Source organism: Acanthisitta chloris, unplaced genomic scaffold, assembly GCF_000695815.1.
Source record: "Acanthisitta chloris isolate BGI_N310 unplaced genomic scaffold, ASM69581v1 scaffold3432, whole genome shotgun sequence".
Taxonomy (NCBI): domain Eukaryota; kingdom Metazoa; phylum Chordata; class Aves; order Passeriformes; family Acanthisittidae; genus Acanthisitta; species Acanthisitta chloris.
In genome coordinates, this window is record NW_008662014.1 from 68,357 (window position 1) to 86,754 (window position 18,398).

The 18,398-nt window shown below is 44.4% G+C and overlaps 1 protein-coding gene across 1 annotated transcript in view; it reads right to left on the reverse strand.

The window, feature by feature from the left end:
* Positions 1 to 9,969: 9,969 nt before the first annotated feature.
* GATB (glutamyl-tRNA(Gln) amidotransferase, subunit B) overlaps positions 9,970 to 18,398 on the reverse strand; it is a gene marked incomplete at its 5' end in the record, with an annotated part of 42,035 nt that continues 33,606 nt past the window's right edge. The window contains 3 exons of the mRNA XM_009070420.1: positions 9,970 to 10,098; positions 12,546 to 12,680; positions 18,246 to 18,324. Of these exons, the coding sequence (XP_009068668.1) occupies positions 9,970 to 10,098; positions 12,546 to 12,680; positions 18,246 to 18,324 (343 nt within the window). The remainder of the gene's footprint in view (positions 10,099 to 12,545; positions 12,681 to 18,245; positions 18,325 to 18,398) is intronic.

An 18,398-nucleotide genomic window follows, 5' to 3' on the forward strand; every position in this document is an offset into this window, starting at 1 on the left:
CTGGCAGGCCTGGCCTGAGGGGGTCAGCAGTGTGTGTTCAAAGTGTTTTATCATTATGGATGTCGGGTCAGTGTTTGCTCTGACTCTCACCTCTTCTGCTAGGAACTCCGTGTGAGCCAAAGAAAAGTGTGATCAGCTGACTTTTAGTGGTTCAGAAACAAGTGCTAAATTGCAGCAGCAATCTAATCCTTTTTCTGAAGGACTTTTACAAAAGGAATTACAAAGCATTTTTCTTTCTTAAAATAAAGAATTCTACAGACCAGTGCTCCAGGTTGCTCCCTTCCCTTGCACACTCCCTTCCCTTGTTTGTATTCTAGAATAAGAATCTTTATTTGCTGGGTAGAAGGGATTTCTTTTGAGATTGTTAATTTTAACTAGTGTTTTCAACAAATGTACAGCGTCACAGCAGTTTCATCCCAGCAGGTCTATTAAGCTACATGGGGATTATAAAATGTGGACTGCTCAAAAAAGCATCTGTAAAATTGGGGAAGGAGAGGATTTGCCTCATAAGCTATAGGAGAGTTTATGCTCTGCATCCAGTAGGATAAAGTGGGTGTTTGAAATCTGGAGTTGAGGAGACTCCTTGCTGAAAGGTCAGAATGTGTTTCTGTGGAGTGTCCCCTCACAAACAGGAAATCAGGTGGACGAGTGCAGTGACCCTGGCCCAGGACTGTAAAAATTGAGATAATGTGTGTAACTTTGCATTACTTAGTTGCTGAGCAGGATCAAACTTGCAGCTATGTCTTAGTTGTGATAGCAGCATAATGTCCAGAACACAAACCATTGGCAGGAATTGCCTTTTCCTGCCTTCAAAGTGCAGAACCTGTCATTTAGCTTGAAAATGTTGATCTTTTGAGATTAATCACATCTGCATGTGTAAGGTCTTGAGCCAAATACTTGTTTAATAAGCTTCTAGCCTCCAGTTGGATAATGTGTTATCCCATCTCATCCTTTTCCAAAAAAACCCTGTGCCTGTGGTCCAAGCTGTGGTCCAGCTGGTGGGCCCTCAGAGGACAACAGTCTTATGCTGCTCTTTCCAGGCATGAGGAAGTGCTCTGTGGTCTGGTTTGCCCTGTGCTCAGGTGTGTGGGATTAGAGCAGACCCTCTCTGGCACATTGGCTCAGCATTAGTCACAAATGAAGTGTCTTGGTGTTGGCAGATCTATTCCAAAGTCTGCGGGTGGTGCCTCAGTGATACCAAAGTTAATTTCCAGTCTCCTGCTAGATGTTTCAAACTGTGAATGCCACATTTCCAATGATGGAGCCTTTGAGTGTGTTTAAGCTGTTCTGCTGTAGCAAGGAATCTTTGCAGCAATTTCAACCTGCATTGGTTTTTGTTTGGTTTGTTTTTTGTTTTGTTATATTTTGCTGCAGCCCACCTATAAATTGAACACTGTGTTAACACAGTTGTAGTCATTCTCTTTTACCTTTGGGCATTTTTGCATGCCCCATGGGTTAGTCTCAGCACCCAAACACGTGTTTCATATTAATTGGATTAACACGCTCAGCAATTCATTCAGAACAGCATCTCCTATGCATGTGCTGATCTTTGGACATGCATAGTCAATTGCAATTCATGTGCTGTGTTGCTGGCCCTTCTTAATGGCCTTCATTATTGTATTCTAGGCATTTTCCTGAAATTTGATCTTTTCCATGTGTTCCCTAAAGAAAAATACAGTATTTCAAACAACATCAAGTTGTTGATGTTGCAGGTCTGGGTGTGAAGGATGTGCTGTCTATTTTGTCCTGGTAACTTCTGATGGGTTTGGAAGAACCAAGAAACGAGAGCTTCTGTTTTCAGCTGTATTCTGCAGAGATGAGAAAATTTCCAGTAGCAAGCATGTCCCTCCCACCAGCACACCCACACACGCTGGATCCTTCCGAGCATCCAGTTTATAAATTATTTATTTTCTTTTTCATTGGGGTTTGTCACATGGTAAAAGGTTTGATTAATTCAATGGTGTCGTGCTGCCATACTCACTTAGTGAATTTGCCTTTCAGGTATGATTTGATATCTTTAGTAAGATTTCCTGGAATGGTAAACTTCCTAGAATGGGAGAAAATACAGTGTGATTAGGGTGGACCTTGGATGCTTTGGAACAGGATCAGGACCGGATAGACAATAAGCCTGAACAGCAACTGCTGTTGGTGCTGCCACCTACACCATTCTAATTGCTCTTTGGCCCATGTACAATGCTCAAGTGATCTGTTCAGTCCTTCAGAGAAGAACATTTGCAAACAAACTTGCAGCATCCTGCAGAGTCCAAGGGTTTAAGTTCAAGAGATTAAGCTCCATTTACAGAGAGAAGTTCACCACCCAGCACAGCGCGTACGCACTCACTACCCTTCTGTGCACTCTGCCTAAGCCTCACAGAAGGTTTTGTGCTTCATGGAGGTTTTTCAGCTCCTCTAAGATGCTCTAAAATCTCAGGGTTGGAAAGAAAAGGATGGGAGCAGTGTGATTTGTTGCAGTTAAATTATGTCACTGCATCATTTGAATTTGTAGCCACAGCTCCTGTTTGAGGGCAGCTTGATTTAATAAGCAATTTACTGTGCTGTATTTACTGAAATTGCTGTGTCATGCCTGCAGTTTTTATGACAGCTCCTATTACATTTGTAACATTTAAATTGCATCTGTGGTTATGAGTAGAATACTGGGATTTTCCTCTTTCTTTTAACTCAGATAGCTCTGGCACTGTACAGTAATGATGCTGCTGTGTCCAGATCCGATTTAGATAATTACAGTATGTTCTTCCTTGCACCTTTTGAGCATTATCAGCAGAAACAGAGAGTACGTGACACTTGGGCTGCTTACCTTAATGAGCAAACCAGAGGTAAACCACTGCAGATTAGCAGGGGGCATTTGCCTCTGTGTGCAGTGCAGGAACAATTTACATTTGTGTTGCTCTGATTTATCAGGGACCAGAAAGAAAAAGCTCATAGTAAACTTGAAAAATGAATATGACAGTGTCCTACAGTCCCTGTCCAAGCAGATAGCACTCCTATGTGATGTTTTGGGCCAGAACTGTGCAGAGGAGGGTAAAAATGGCTCCTTGTGAAGGTGGTGTCAGACTTGCCTAGAGAGGTATTTGGGTAATACGAGGGTGGTGCCGCTGTCTGACTGCAGACAGCCACGCAGCAATGCTATTTCAGTGACTTAGCTGGCAGTGAGAGCCCAGCTCTGACTAAATGCACTTGATGTTTTAGGGGCTCCCAGCTTTTCCAAACATGTTGTGGCCCAGCATCAATGTGCTTCGTTTGTTGTATGCTCAGTTGGAAGCCTCTTATTTATGAATAGAAGCATTACTTGGATTCTCAAACATGTAGGTACTTAAAGTGGCATTTTGTTGCTGACTGGGCAAATCTTCTTTTTGTTCGTTGATTATAATGGTTCTTGTGTGGCAGCTGGATTAAATTAAGACTGAAGTCTCTGGGCTAAAAGCCCTGATGAAACTTTTGTGCAAAGGCTGCATTTCTCAACCAAATAACTCTGTCTCTTCGGCAGAATGCCTGCATACCATTACGTACTGTGGGCTAAATACCTGCAAACTTACATTTCTGATGAAGTCAGTTCCACAGCAGCTGTGTTTTATTGCAGTCTACTGTAAAAATAACTAGCTTGGATTTAGACCAAAAAAAAAAAGTGGAACGGGTCAAATCCAAGACAACTAAACTGTGTCCAGCTCAGTGCTGCTGTGTCAGTTTGGCCAGAGCTCAGACGAAATGCCACCTCGTCCTCAAAGGAGAGGGAGCAGCTCTGGGTCTCAGTATCCCTTGCTGCAGCTTGAGCCAACAACTGGTGTCTCTTGGTGTCCAAGCACAGCTTGATGTTAGAAATTCTGACCAGTGTCTCTCATAAAACTCCAGGGTCATAACACCGGTTTTTGAGCTTCAGTGTGAAAAAATCTAGCAGCCTCTCGGACCAGCCTGAAAATATGGCCTCTTAAGCTTTAGAAATGAGAAGGTAAAAAGGAACTTACTGATGGTTATGCCTGCTTGGTGGGTGTAAATGCTTTAGAAAGTGGCTGATGCGACCATATGTCAGGAGAACTTTTGCTTTGTGCTTACACAAAATGGCTATGCATGGATGGATTAATTTGCTGCCTGTGTATGTGCTGGGGTAACGTGGGGTCTGGCACAGCTGTGACCAGGCTATTTTTTGGGAAAAGCCAGCAGGTGAGATGGAGTAATTTACAGGGTTGAGTTGGACCTCACACACACACACACACACGCACACAAAGGAGAGGAACTGCCAGGGTCAGGGTCCCTCACCATCTCCTACAGCTGGCCAGCAGATGCTGCAGATGGTTGTGAAATGTCTATATGCCCTACAGGAGATCTTAAGGGTCTGGGACTAGGATGGTCCTAGAGGGAAGGCTCTGTTCTCATTGAGACAATGCACAGTTGCTCACTAAACCCTACCTTCTTTTGCAGCCACTTTGCCTCATGGCAGCACCTGAGCATTTCTGTAGTTTGCTTTATTGCAGTTAAAATTTAGGCTGTGTGGCCTGATGTGGGATGTTTGTTGGAGTAGAGTCAGAGGAAAGAGAGCATTCCTGGTGGTTTTGTGTTCCCACTGCAATCATCCCTAATTACTGATCTGGCTGGGCCCAGGGGATCTTCAAGACAGAGTTTAAGTTTGCTACCACACTGGGCAGAAAAAGGTGCAGCAAATTACAGGTCATGACAATTTAGGATTTTGTATTTCTTGCAATCCTCACACTGTTCAGCAATAGGATTCTCTCTGTATATCTATTGCCTGAAAGTTTGCAGCTTCTGAGGGGACAGGGATGACTTGTACTCAACAGCCACCCCAATGCAGGTAAGCTTCTAAGCATTTGGGTCAATAAATCTTGACCTCATATCTGCTGTAACTTGGTTTCATATGGCTATGGCATGAAGCAGACTCCAATGAACACTGGAGTATTTGTAACAGCAGATTTAAAACAGCATTGCAAGGAAGATGCAGGCAACAAGGCAGAAAGACCAGCAGTGTGCTACTCTGTCTTCCTTGTGCAGTTTGAGAAAAGAGTTGATGGAAAACTCAATTTGTTTTTCGTTATGTGTGAAAAAACAAATACTCTGCATGTTGAGCATGCACACAATCACTGGGAAGGTGCTGCTGAGGTCAGTGGTTGTGAAGCATGTAGGGTAGAGGGGTGCTCAGAACAGAAATGAGAACATCTCAGCACGCTGACGCCGCGCCACAGAAGTGGAGTGGAAAGGGGCCACAGTGAAATCGCAGTGTGAATACCCTAGCTGTAAATTTTTTAGTTAAGGTTCCTGTCATATGCTTCTATTTTTAACACAGTTAAAATTAAACTCTGCAGCTAAGGCTGAGTGCTAGAAATTTTTTCTTCACTACTTACAGCATTGCCAGCGTGTTTTTAGACAACTTTCTTCTCCTCTTCTGCAACTTCAGATACAGGATACTTAAGCTATACAGGACAGTAAGTATCAGCTCTCCACCCTCAGGGCTGACCTCCTAAAAGACTTCCAGCAATGAGTAGATGAGATTGTTGTGACAGTGTCTGGTATCAGCTTTTAATTTGTGAGCATTTTCCTTGGCCCTCTGTTTGTGGACGGTTACTGCTGAAAATCTGCATGAAACTGTCCTTAATTCACCCTGCCTAATGCTGTTGCACAGATGGCATCTGCAATCAGTAGATCAGGGAGCACTGGAGTAGCTAAATGAGACTTGCAAGATGGGGTCAAAGCCTCAATCTTAATTCTTCAGTTCCTAGCCTCAATCCAACCACACTTAAAACAGCCTCCTGGTCTGCAAAATGTTTTGACATTGAACACTTCACAGTCAGGCTCTGCCTTCTGTCCTGCAGACCCACCTGTCCTGTGGGGTTGTTTTATTTGTCTTTACAATAGCAGGTATTAAATTCCTTGAGGCTGTTGCTTCTGCCTTTTTATGTGCTCCATCAACTACTGCTATGCAGATGCAAACCAAAGCTGCTTTACTCAGTACAGAGTTCACTTGTGGAGTATTTGGAATTTGCCTTTAGCTCCATTTAGGGGACACGGGAAGGTGGTGGTTGTATTTAGGCTGCCTTGGCAGGCAAAAAAATCCCATGTTTTGGTTGTATTAGTTTGATCAAAAGGGTGTGAGGTGACTGATGAGCCCCTTAATGCAGGCTGGCATGGTGGGAGCAATGTTACCAGGCCCTGCTGAGCCTTCCTGTTGCTAGGGCCCAGCGCTGCCAGCTACCACTGCTTTGAAGTTGGTACTTGGTATCTCCACAGATGTTAAAAAGATTCATCATCTTGATCTCAATTGACTCAAACCACTTTTCTTCTAGCAGAAAGAAATTTACATTTTTGTGTGTGTCTGCAAAAGAGTTCTGTAAAAATTTCAGAAGTGACTGTTTCATAATATAATGCAAAATTTATAGGTAATGGCTGCTCTTTCTGTTCCCTGGAAGGAAAGACTATTACACTTATCCCTTTTTAACCTTTCTCATTATCCAGTGAATCTGGCAGGTGGAGGTGAAAATAGGTTGAGATCTACTATAAATCACAGAATGGTCTGGATTGAAAGGAACCTTAATCTAGTTCCAACCTCTCTGCCATGGGCAGGGACACCTTCCGCTAGGTCAGGTTGCTCAAAGCCCCATCCAGCCTGGCCTTGAACTCTTCCAGGGGTGGGGCATCTGCAGCTTCCGTGGACACAACCTGTTCCAGTGCTTCACAGTAGAGACTTTCCTAATATATAATCTAAACCTACCTGCTCTTGGTTTAAAGCATAACCCCTTGACCCAGCCCTACATGTTCTTGTAAGAACTCCCTCTCCAGCTCTCCTGTAGGCTCCCTTTAGGTACTGGAAGGTGCTATAAGGTCTCCCTGGACGTTTCTCCAGGCTGAACAACCCCAGCTTTCTCAGTCTATCTCCATAGGAGAGGTGCTCTAGATTTCTGATCATCTTCATGGCTTTCCTGTGGACTCACCGCAACAGGTCCATGTACTGCCTGTGTTTGGGATCCCCAACATAGGACAGCTAGACACAGAAGTGCAGGTGGGGTCTCACCAGAGTAGGGTAGAGGGGCGGAATCACCTTCCTTGACCTGTTGGCCATGCTTGTTTTGATGCAGCCCAGGACGCTGTTGAGGTTTTCTGGGCCACAAGGGCACGCTGACAGGTCATGTCAAGTTTGTCATCTGCCAGCACCCTCAAGTCCCACTTCTTTGCACAACTCCACTTAGCAAGCCTGTCCAGGTCCCTCTGGATGGCATCACTTTCCCCTAGTGTGTCGCCCACACCACACAGGTTGGTGTCATCAGCGAATCTGCTGAGGGAGCACTCGATCCCACTGCCCATGTCACTGACAAAGATGTCAAACAGTGCCAGTCCCGGCACAGACCCCTGAAGAACACTTGTCATTGGTCTCCACTTGGACATCAAGACATTGACCACAGCTCTTTGAGTGCAACCATCCAGCCAATTCTGTCTCCACCAAGTGGTCACTCGGTCAAATCCATGTCTCTCCAGTTTAGAGACAAGGATGTCATGCAGGACAGTGTCAAATGCTTTGCACAAGCTCAGGTGGATGATGTACTTACAGACTCTATTCATAGAGAACCTGGTTCATGATTTTTAACAGGTTTTGTACTGTATTAGCAAAGTATAATTTTATAGAAAAAGAGTGGCTAAGGAGAAGTAGCCAAGTAGAGACATTTATCAGCAGTAGTCTTGCTACGTTAGTTGAGATCCTTCCTTCTGTTAAATCAGCTTAATTATTACTCTTCCAAATACACTGTTTTAATTTCTCCTTTTTGAAGCACCCACTACAGCAGTGGAGCAACTCAGCACAGCAGCATCCAGCTGTGCAGCAACAAGCATTACCCTTGGGGACCACCTTTGGGGACCAACTGTGTTTTTCTAAACTCAGAGAGTACCTTTAAACTAAGATTCAAGATTTCACACAGAAGCCCTTGTGCCTTCTCGTTTCTTGCTGCCATGGCATGAGTTGAACAGAATTCCAGTATTTATAGATTGTTGTATAACAACAAACTTACCTGAAAACTCACACCACTGTAAGAAAACTGGTACTTTTTGCTCATGATAGTAAAAGCCTTAGTGTGAAGGTCAGATTACGTGAAAATCCTGGGAGTGGTGTGATCTTGGGAGTTTTGGGAGGTTTAGGCTTTTTGTTTGTTTTTTGAAGGGTCACAATTTTTGACTGCAACCATGTTACTGCTTTTTGTCAGCTGTATGACTTTTAAATTGTAAAGTTTATTTTTTTTGTGAATAATGGGCATACATTTTATTGATTAAATGTATTTGTAAACCCAGGGTGTGTTTTTCCTTCTAATTAAAGAGTTCACACTTGACCTCAAGCCAGTTTGTACAGCAATGTCCTCCTGAAGACACAGATTAATGCTGCAACTCAGGAGAATGAACTGCCATCAGCCTACTTGGAACTAGTGCTGCAAGCACCACATCTGCAAAAGGTGACTGAAGTCCCAGGGCCACACCTGCTGCACTCCTGTGACAATGTCTGCCCTGCAGGCAGATCCTAGAGAACAGTTCTGAAGTGTCTCTGAGGTCTGAGGTAAATGTGATCTTTAAGAAGTATGGCTTAGCAGTCTCCAGGAGGGATTTAAGAACTTCACACCCCTGGTACTAAATTGGGTCTCTTTCCTGAATACATGAAAATTTGACAGGCATCCTTTAGTTGCATTTCCTGTTAATGGTTTGATCAGCTGTAGGTTGGGACTGGGAAATTAATTCTAGGTCCCTGTGGTTCAGTGTGTACTTAAAGCTAGGACCTGAAAAACAGAAGGTATGAAAAAAACAAACACCAAAAAAACACCGGCATAAAATACTCCTTAGGATTAAGTAGTGGAGCAGGTCTTGGACCCCAGCTGAATCCTGCTCAGTTTTGGTAAGCTAAATGTATGTTCCATTCCTTCCCCAAAGCAGTGCAGTTCCATATGCCAGAGAAGCAGCAGCCCTGGGCATTTGGACCAGAGGCCAAGTTCTTGCCTACAGAGAAAAAATCCCAGACTGGAGCAAGTGGTCCCTTTTCTGAGCTACTGCATCAGAAAAAGGCACCCCTTTCTCAGGCACATGGTGTGATTCTTGGGGATCCCCTGTGCAGGGCCAGGAGCTGGACTCTGATGATCTTTGAGGGTCCCTTCCAACCTGGAGTATTCTATGATTCTGCTTGTTCCTCTCCAAGTTGTGCAGGGCTGGCAGAAGCACATCTGCTGGTCTGAACCTCTGAGGCCAAAATGGGACACGACCCTCAGAAAGGCTCAGGCACACATCCCTCAGGCACTCTTCAGATCTGAGAGAACTGGGAGTAGGCAAAGCAGATGTTTGGTTACATAACTGGGAGAACGAGAGCAAACAATCTGACACGTCGAGAGGCAGCACTTCTATCTGTGGCACTAGCCTCAGGCACACAGTTAAGCAGCTACAGACTTCATCCTTTCCCTCAGAAACCAGGAAGAATGATAGCAGTGAACATGTTTCTTCCCTTCTGTTAGGTGTCAAGGCACACGTGGTCTTAATTACTGCTGGGTGTTTTAATCATTGTTACTAGTGTGCTCACACTCATTTACAGTGAGTTACTAGGTGTGCACCACCAGATTGTGAATTTCCCTTCTGACAAACAGGCAGATAGAAAAGCTGAGTTTGCACCTGCTTTATTAGAAAACTGACCAGTACAGCCTCAGCTCTCTGCACGCACACAGACACCCCTGGGAGCTTGGTTCCCAGGGCTGTGTGGAAATCACATTTCCGAATACCACATCAAAGTGAGGGAAATGCAAACGGCTGTATCATCACCTGCTTTGACCCATCTGCTTTTGGCTGAGGTGTCCAGGGAAGGCTGGGACATCAAGCTGCTTGGAGTATAATCAACGATCCTGATGCTACACGAGGAGACACCAAAAGTTCATTTGCAGACAGGATGAAGCACATGTTTCTGTAGATGCTTTTGTGGTTTTTCCTTTGTGGCTACTCTGACAGCTTCTTCTCTAATATCTGCTTCACCAGAACAGGATTGGATCGTCCTTGTGTTCGTCTTTGTACCAGACCAATTAACTTGTTTAGAACTTTTCGATTTCCTGCCTTTATCTCCATAACCTTTAGAGAAAAAACACAACAGATACTGATGTTACAGGAGAAGTGGACATCTTCACGCATTTCCAGCCAAGGTATGAATATTTTTGTCCTTCGCACCATTGTGACGGAAGACTGTACTTTGGGCTAAGGTGTTATTTACAAAACCTTCCTTCAACTTTGCAATAAGCTCCTGCTCTGCTCCCATGAGACAACAGCAAGTCCTTACAGCAGCAGGACCTTACCAGAAAGAGCTCCTTATTGAAAGTGTCAGCAAACCCTTTTGGATTTTAACCATGTGTGCAACTTGAACAGCAACTTCCTGGAAAAGAGCTAGAGAAGTGAGACAGATTTTCTCGCTAACAGGATCTACCATTTTACTGAATATAATGGTCCATTATAACATGCCATTTCCATCAAATCATAATCTATTTGATAATATTTGTGAGGTCCTTCAAGCACAGATGTGTTTTTGTAACAATGTGTTATTTCCTCTAAGCACAGAATCCTTTGCAACATGACAATTAACTGGTCAGAAATACAACCTCCCATCAGACAGGGAGTGTTTGATGGACAGTCACCTGTAAAATCATGAAGGTCATGCTTAAAAGCTAAAAGGATTGGAAATTTCACCTTTGGGCATTCCTAAAGGAGCTGCTACTCCTGAAAGACAAGCATCTGGCCTTATACTGTTTATGTGGCAGGGAAGGCATTCTCTACACTGTCAGAGTTACTGGACAGAACACAATAGCTGCAACTAAACAGGATGTCATATTTGCAGATATTAAGGGAAGGATTATAAACACAGGAACCACCAACTGTGCCAATACCAAGCTCAAATCAAATATTGCTGCTCATTACAGTATCTGAATTACTGGCAGTCTAACATCCTTTCTGTAATGCCATGCTACAGAAAGGGCTCATTCATCTGGAGCTGCTACAAATTGCCTATATGGGGCAGAGCACACTACAATCCAGATACTGCACTGTCACAGAGTGCTCAGTGCTGGCTTCAGCAGCTGTTTGTAAGTTATTTCCTTCTGAAGAAAGTCACTCAAACCGCAGAGCACACCGTGTCCCCCCACCCCAAGTGCTCAGCTAAAGCTATTTGGTGAGGTAAGCTCTCACAGCAGTGTAGAGCAGTGCATTACAGGCCTTCAAGACAGCTTTTGCCTCGGCAAAAGACCACCTGGAAAAAGCAGGGAAATGAGGCCACTCTACTGCAAGAGGAATTACATTCTTGGAGAAAGCATTATTATTGAAATGGGAGCATGGTTATGGACCTTCAGCTTCTGCACTTCCCAGTCAGCTCTAACCTTCTTTCTATCCACGCTTGTGCTTTCGTCCTAGTCTGAAAACACAGCAGCACTTTTATCAGGCTCTGCAAATGAGTCAGTCTGATGGAGGTCACGCCGACCTACTGCAAGCTCATTTTCTTTATCAAAAGCTCTTGCAGAGCTGTTAGCATCCCCCAATGAGATCTGGAGTGGGTGGTATTGTTCTCAAAAGATGTTAATGTTTTTTTCCAAATGGCAAATGTAGCTAGACAATGTTTATATTAGAAGTAAGCTATTCACTTCTGCTTTTACATTTTTGCTCCAGAGAACATATAAGCACTTGTTTTCATTTTGGTTTTTATAAAGCAGATTATATAGACTCTCAAGATCTCTCCCCACTCCTCCCTCCCCTTCATGATCAAACAAGGGTTTTTTTCCCTTTTTTACCAGCTCAGCCCTTGTTAGACCAATGAGCCACACTGCCTGCTGTGTGTCTTTCCAAGGAGATGGGGAAGAGCCAACCCCCCCATCTTTCCTACTGCAGCATTTGAGTTGCTGCCACAGCCCAGCAGAACAGCAGAGCAGGCAGCAGCTCTGGAGCCACCACTGCTGCTGCTACCCCACAGCCACTGTCAGGCAGGAAAGTCAGCTAGACTCTTTGGCAATGGATGGAGATGGGGATGTGACAAAGAGTCAGATGCAAGTAAAGTTTTTGCCTTGCCAGCTCTGCTAGAGTCTCTAATTCCATAACTCATATATGCCTCACTAGCACATAACTTCCATTTCCAGCTTCGGAACAGTTTAACAGTGTTGCCCCAATATGACAACACATGACATAAAAATCAGAGTTATGTGGCAGGGTCAGGGTAATGGCAGTACAGCTGGAGAGGGGCAGGGCTCTACAGTTTTGCTTTCCTGCATTAAATTTTTATGGTCTCTCAGAATGACTTAGCACATTAGCCGGACTGGTAACTTGTTCTGCTGATCATTTTGCGTAAGCTTCAATTTCAAAAAACCCCCACTTAGTAAAATAAGAAATGGGAAGAAAAGCCTGACAATATCTTGGCAGCAGCTTTACTGCTCTGGCTCTAGAGCTCAAATGCCATCAAAACAGAAAAAACAGGCCATTTTAACTCCCCTTTCAGTGCCACAGACTGCCACAGTGCAGAAGGTTCCCAGCCCCATCATAATCACCTCATTTTCTCGTCCATCAATCACTGCCTGGCAGATCTGTTCAAGCTCTTTTTGATCCTGTATCAGTTCAAGCTTCTGTTCTTTAACAATTTCAAGAGGAGTCTTCCCTTCTCCCTTCCACAGCTCTGCAAGCACCTGAAAATCACAATAAAAGCAGCAAAGGTCAGTGTCTTGACTTAACAATATTGTTTACATGCAGCATTTGTTGCCGATCCGAGGCCAGACAGTAGTTACAGCAAGAGACAATTGTCTAAACGTGAACAAACCCAAGATTTAATCCTGTGCTTCTCTGAAAGAGCTCTTGAACCCTCCCTCCTTCTCTGCATCCCGTAATAAGACACAGCATTGTCACTTACTGCATGAGGACAGGTTAATGGTTCACCACAGGTGCTCTGCAGCCTCTGGCAGCCCCTGGACCTGTCTGCTCCCAGCAGCAGAGGTAGCTCTGTGCCAGTGCCTCTCCAAAGACGCGTGCTGAGCACAGCCCCCTGCCCCTCGCCGTGTGGAGCCGCCGCTCCCTCGCTGGGACAGGGGCTGCCACGACAGAGAAGGCACGAACTGAGAGGCTGCTCCTCCAGCAGCACTTGTGCTCATCTCCCATTATTCACAGGAGCTGCCTGAGAGCAGGAAGGAAATGCATTTCCATGAGCAATGGCTCTGCCCGGGAACTGACGATTAGCTGACTATTGTACCAAGTCCAATCCCAGGTAACTCAGCCCATTACCAGTCCTCACCAGCAAGCTGTAATGAGGATACGTATGACAAAGCAGAAGAAAAATGGTGCCAAGCAGAATGAATGCAGCAGTTCCAGCCCACCTATGTATCATCTCCAAGTACTGGACTGCTGGGCAAACCCAGGCCTGCGGAATAATCGCCTGTTAATGCCAGTGTGTTTTCCTACACAGCAGCAGGACTATCGCCCTGGAATACACTTGAGAGGAGAGAACATTTATAAAAAACCAATTTCCTTGGGCAGTCATTTTCTGTATTCCCTTTGCTCTTATTTCAGGGCTGTGGGAGGATAGGAAGAAAACCCTTATTAAAACAGCTCCTTGTGCTCCATCCTGAGCTGAAGATATAATTGCATGTTTGGGCCACTGCTGTGTCCCAATATGGAAGTGGATATTGTGTCAAAATTTCAGCATTAAATATTCACTGTAGGATGAAGAGGAGGCCAGGATAGGGAGACGAGGAGGGGCATTCAAACTGCATGTTTCTGGAAGAATGAAGCATGTGGGATTGTATCTTGACTACTCCAGCAATTTTCTTCAGCATGACAAATTTTCTGGTACAAAAGACCTTTGGTTAAAGAATTCTGTAGCCAGAAGTATTGAAGAATCATGCACTGATACATTTCCTGCAAGAGGAGATTTGTCAGTGGTACCCCAAAGCTTTCTATGGGACCTTATCACTCATCTGGCGACCTTGTGAGAGGGTAATGACACAGTTGTATTCTGGCAGCTACATCTTCATTTTTCCTTGAAAGAGGGTTAAAGGCAGATCACAATATTGAAGTTACTGATAAGCAGCCAGAGTTACAATGACTATAAATAAAGTTTTCAGATGTTTATACTGGGTAAATCAGTGCTGTGTATGATGTTATCTACAAGATCTTCCTTCTAGTGCAGTGCTCAAAAATCATCATGCCAGTTCTACATGGAATCCCCCTGCAAAGAAATACATAATAAACAACAGAGATTCAGCCTGTCTGCAGCTGCTTGGCTTTTTTCAAAAAAATTTTGTTGCACTCCATTACTATCCCAGGCAGCCCTTTGACTTCTTCCCTGAGGGCCCAGGAAGGAAGTTTTCTGTCCTTGAGGCCTCCCAAGGCACCCATACTGTTCATCACCCCTCAGAATGAGCCCTGTCCTTGTCACACAGCACAGCCCATAGCAAAACACCCTGGAGAGTCTGAAGTGCTGCACAAATCAGGGGCTGGACAATGAATAAGCCCTTTCACTCTCCTGGAAAAAGGCAGATGTGATTTTTAGGACTGGTATGTACTCAAGCAAGATGCCATGGGCTGCAGGAGGGGAAAATCTGCAACAAACAAAATCTATGCAGCCAACCATGGCAGAGTTACCCAGGAGCAACTCATACATCAGGATGACTTAGATCAGGGGCAAGACAGCTTGACAGTCAGAGATCCAGCTCTGATTCCCTGTTATGCCTGTGCCAAATATTTCCTGGCACCAAGAAAAGCTTGCCCATTAGAAACCTTGAAGGCACCAGATTTTCCCTGTGACAGCTGCATCATGTGTACTTTTCCATTTGGTACCAAGCATCTCCACGTAGCTAGTAGAGCAACAATGTTATCAAGGCCCTTGCTTGTTTACAGGTATGTAGGAAAGCAGAAAGAGATGTTGCCAAGACCTGTCAAAGATGCACTTTTTAAAAATGTGTTTCTCCACTTGGCAAGGAGTAGGAAACTAAAGAAAGCAGTTTAAAAAATGATTTCAACTCATTTGCACAAACTGCCTGCACCAGCACAGGAGGATCAAATTATGAATTCTCCAGAGCCAAAATGTGAATCTCAGGCCTCATTTCCATTACTGAAATCTCAGTAGTTTCTACTATTGATTCTCGCCTGAGCGTGATTAGATTTTAATGATGTTCTGTGCTCTCTACCTATGCAGACAGAGCAGCTTTGGTCAAGATGAATTAATCAGGACTCACACGTCTGGCTGCCATGGGCATCATATCAAACATTTTGCAACTGGTGGACGTGCCAGCTGACTGCTGTGCCTAAGAACACTCCAACTGGAAACCCTATCTGCAGTGATTTGCTGCCAAGGGTGGGAGGAAAGCAGCAGGCAGCACCACTCGAGTCAGTCCTGTGGGCATCTCTCCTTTCCAGTGACGGCAGCCTCGGTATCTGGCAGTTGTTCCTCAGCCTCTCACAAAAGCAAGGGGCAGGCTGGGTCCAGTCCTCCAGATGGTACAGCCATAATTGTCAAAGCAGATGGTTCTGTTTAGATTTGTGTACTGTACTCAATTCCCTGCTACTTACTTTGAAGTAGGGGTGCCAAGAGGGTCTGTTGAAGTTATTCCTATGCGAGTGACCTATGCAACTGCAGGAGCCAGCAAGACCCGAGGTCTGCTCTGACCCATGCTCCTGCTGAGATATGGATCCATGCTGAACTAGTGACAGGGGTGTCCGCACAGAGTTGCTCTAGCATGGCTTTCAGCAGCAGGGGCAAGTTTCTGCTTCCCTGGCCCAGGAACCAGCCTCGTCCCACAATGCCATAACTGAAAGGCAGGTCTGTTACACCAGAAATGCACTTGTTGCCAGCCTGGCAAACAAGGAGTGAGACCCATCTCAGGCATACTCCCAATCAGACTGGTTTCGGCCCTGGGAGCAGCACCCACACCTCCAACTGTGGCCTTCGAAGTGGTGCCTCTGGGGTGGGCCATGGCACATGTCTGTGCAGCTGCCCTGATCCAGGACACACTCACCCCACAGCCTGCACACCAGCAGAGCTGAAAGCTGCTCCTCTCTGCACAGGCACACCAGTCTAGAGCTGCTTGGGGACCTCTGGAGTAGGATGATATTGATATTTAGGGTTGGACTCAATGATCCCTGAGGTCTCTTCCAACACGGTTGATTCTATGATTCTATGGCAAGCTGGGCGTGAGCTCTGTAATTACCTACGTGGTCATTATGTAAGCACACAATGCCCTTTGCTTGGCACATGCATCCTACCATACAATGTTCTGTGTCTACAATCAGTGCTCACAACTTCTATTTGCTGTGTTTTACTGCCTTATGCAGCAGAGACTGAACACAAAACCTTTTAAAAAATTTAAACCACCAACAGCTTCCCGCAGCGAGCACATACGTGTACGCATGTCTGTGCACTCACCCCATCCAACCCTGCCATCCTTTCTCCTTCGATCTGTGTCTGCCACTGCAGATCATGCTCCCCCTCCCCAAGTGCTGCAATTCATCTGCTGGTGTGTATATATAGCCCCTTCTGCCCTCAGGCCATCCAGCATCTCTGCCTACTGCTGAGAATTGATATAAACATTTGTTACTCTTCTGACATCCAGGCAACCAAAATACTTTTCTAAATGTGGCAAGGTTTCTGCAGTTTGATAGCATCATCACTTGGGGATGGCAAACAGTACTGTGATTTCCCTGTGTCCAGTTTCAGAACACCAAGGACAACATGTACATTACAAGGAGTTGGTAATTAAACGAGAAATGCATCTCTGAAATTTGTGACATTTCATAACCTGTCAGAAGTGTTGGCACACAAGTATATTGCAAGGTAAAAAACTACCACAGAAGAGCATTAGTACCCTGTCCCTACCTCCACAAGGAAGAGACTTAAGACTGGAGTTCTGAAGCTTCCCTTTCAAATACAGACACCAAACCAATGGGTGTGCCACAACCCCTCAGGCACAGAACTGCTCTGCATTCCAATGCTTTTCCTATTAATACTTTACCTCCTTTTTGAAGCTTTTACTTTTCCAATACAAAATTTCCAAGTGCACATGCCTAAAGCCAGGCACTTAAATCCCTATTTATGACACCTGTCTTATGCAGCTGGCTATCCACAGAAACAGACCAACAAGGAGACCAACTTAATTAAGAAGCACAAACATCTCCAAAAAAAGAAAATAAACCAGAAAGTTTAAATGTCTCCAAGTAGGGTAAAGACACTCGTTTACAACAGTTAGACTTGGTTTATAATCATGAAAAAAACCCTGACCTGACTTCAACAGTATTCCAAAGTTGTACTTGGATTTAATCAGTGTGCTAGAAAGATGGAAACCCGCCCGGTGCTAAAAGTTTGAAAGCAGCCAAGGCAAGTCAAATGTCTTCATTAACAGCTTCACTGATAAACACAGAAACAGTCACCTAATGTACTTATCTAGAGTATAATAATTCATCTGAAAAGACAATGCATTCCACATAAATGAGCTGGCAATGATTTAAGGTGAATGACTGATTATTCCCATCACAAAAAACTCCACATTTTGTCTAGAGACACAGTAGTTACCATATCCATCATAACCAGTTCATGATTTTAGATATAAATCATCCAGAGCTGATTTTTCAGACTGTCCTAAGCAAGAGGATATGTAAAAAGAGAGAGAAACCAGCCTCACCACCTCTACCTGCTTGAGAGGTTCACTGCTTCAGAGATTCACGATAGCACTTGCTCAAAGGATAAAAGAAAAGCCACCCCTCTCCCACTTTTGACTCAGGGGTACAGCAAAGCAGAACTCTTCTTGTGACTACACTCAGGTGAATTGTATCCTTTTCCACATGCTAATGGTTGGGAGTGTAGACCTTACTGTCCCTTAGTGCCTAGTAACTGATACTCAGCTTAACTACAAGCCATGGATTAGCTCCCACTGACCTTGCACTCAGGTCTGACTTGAACTGTTCAACTGACATTGAGTGTCTGCTCTGTTCAGAAGCAGGATTTATTTAATTGACTTCAGTTCACATTGTTGAAGTCCACTATTTGGCTTGTGTTCCCCCTTCCAACACTGAATATACAGACAGCTGTAAGACACTTCCATCTATTATATGTATATAGTATAGACTAAAAAATCATCCTTCAGCAGCACTCAGTAATTTCCTTTAAAATCAACTGTTGTACTGGTACACACTGATTATAAAATTGCTACACAACTGGAGTAAGCAGCCACACATTCAGAGTACAGTAAAATTGAAAAGGTACTTGCCTGCTTTGCTGCTGTAGAAGATATTTCTTTTTTTTCTAGAAGGTTCAAAAGGTCAGCCAGGAGAAAAGAACTGACTGGGCTAGGGAAAAAAGAAGCAGAAGTTACCTTGGAGAATAAGGTGATGTAATATATCTATGCTACTGTTGTTTCCCT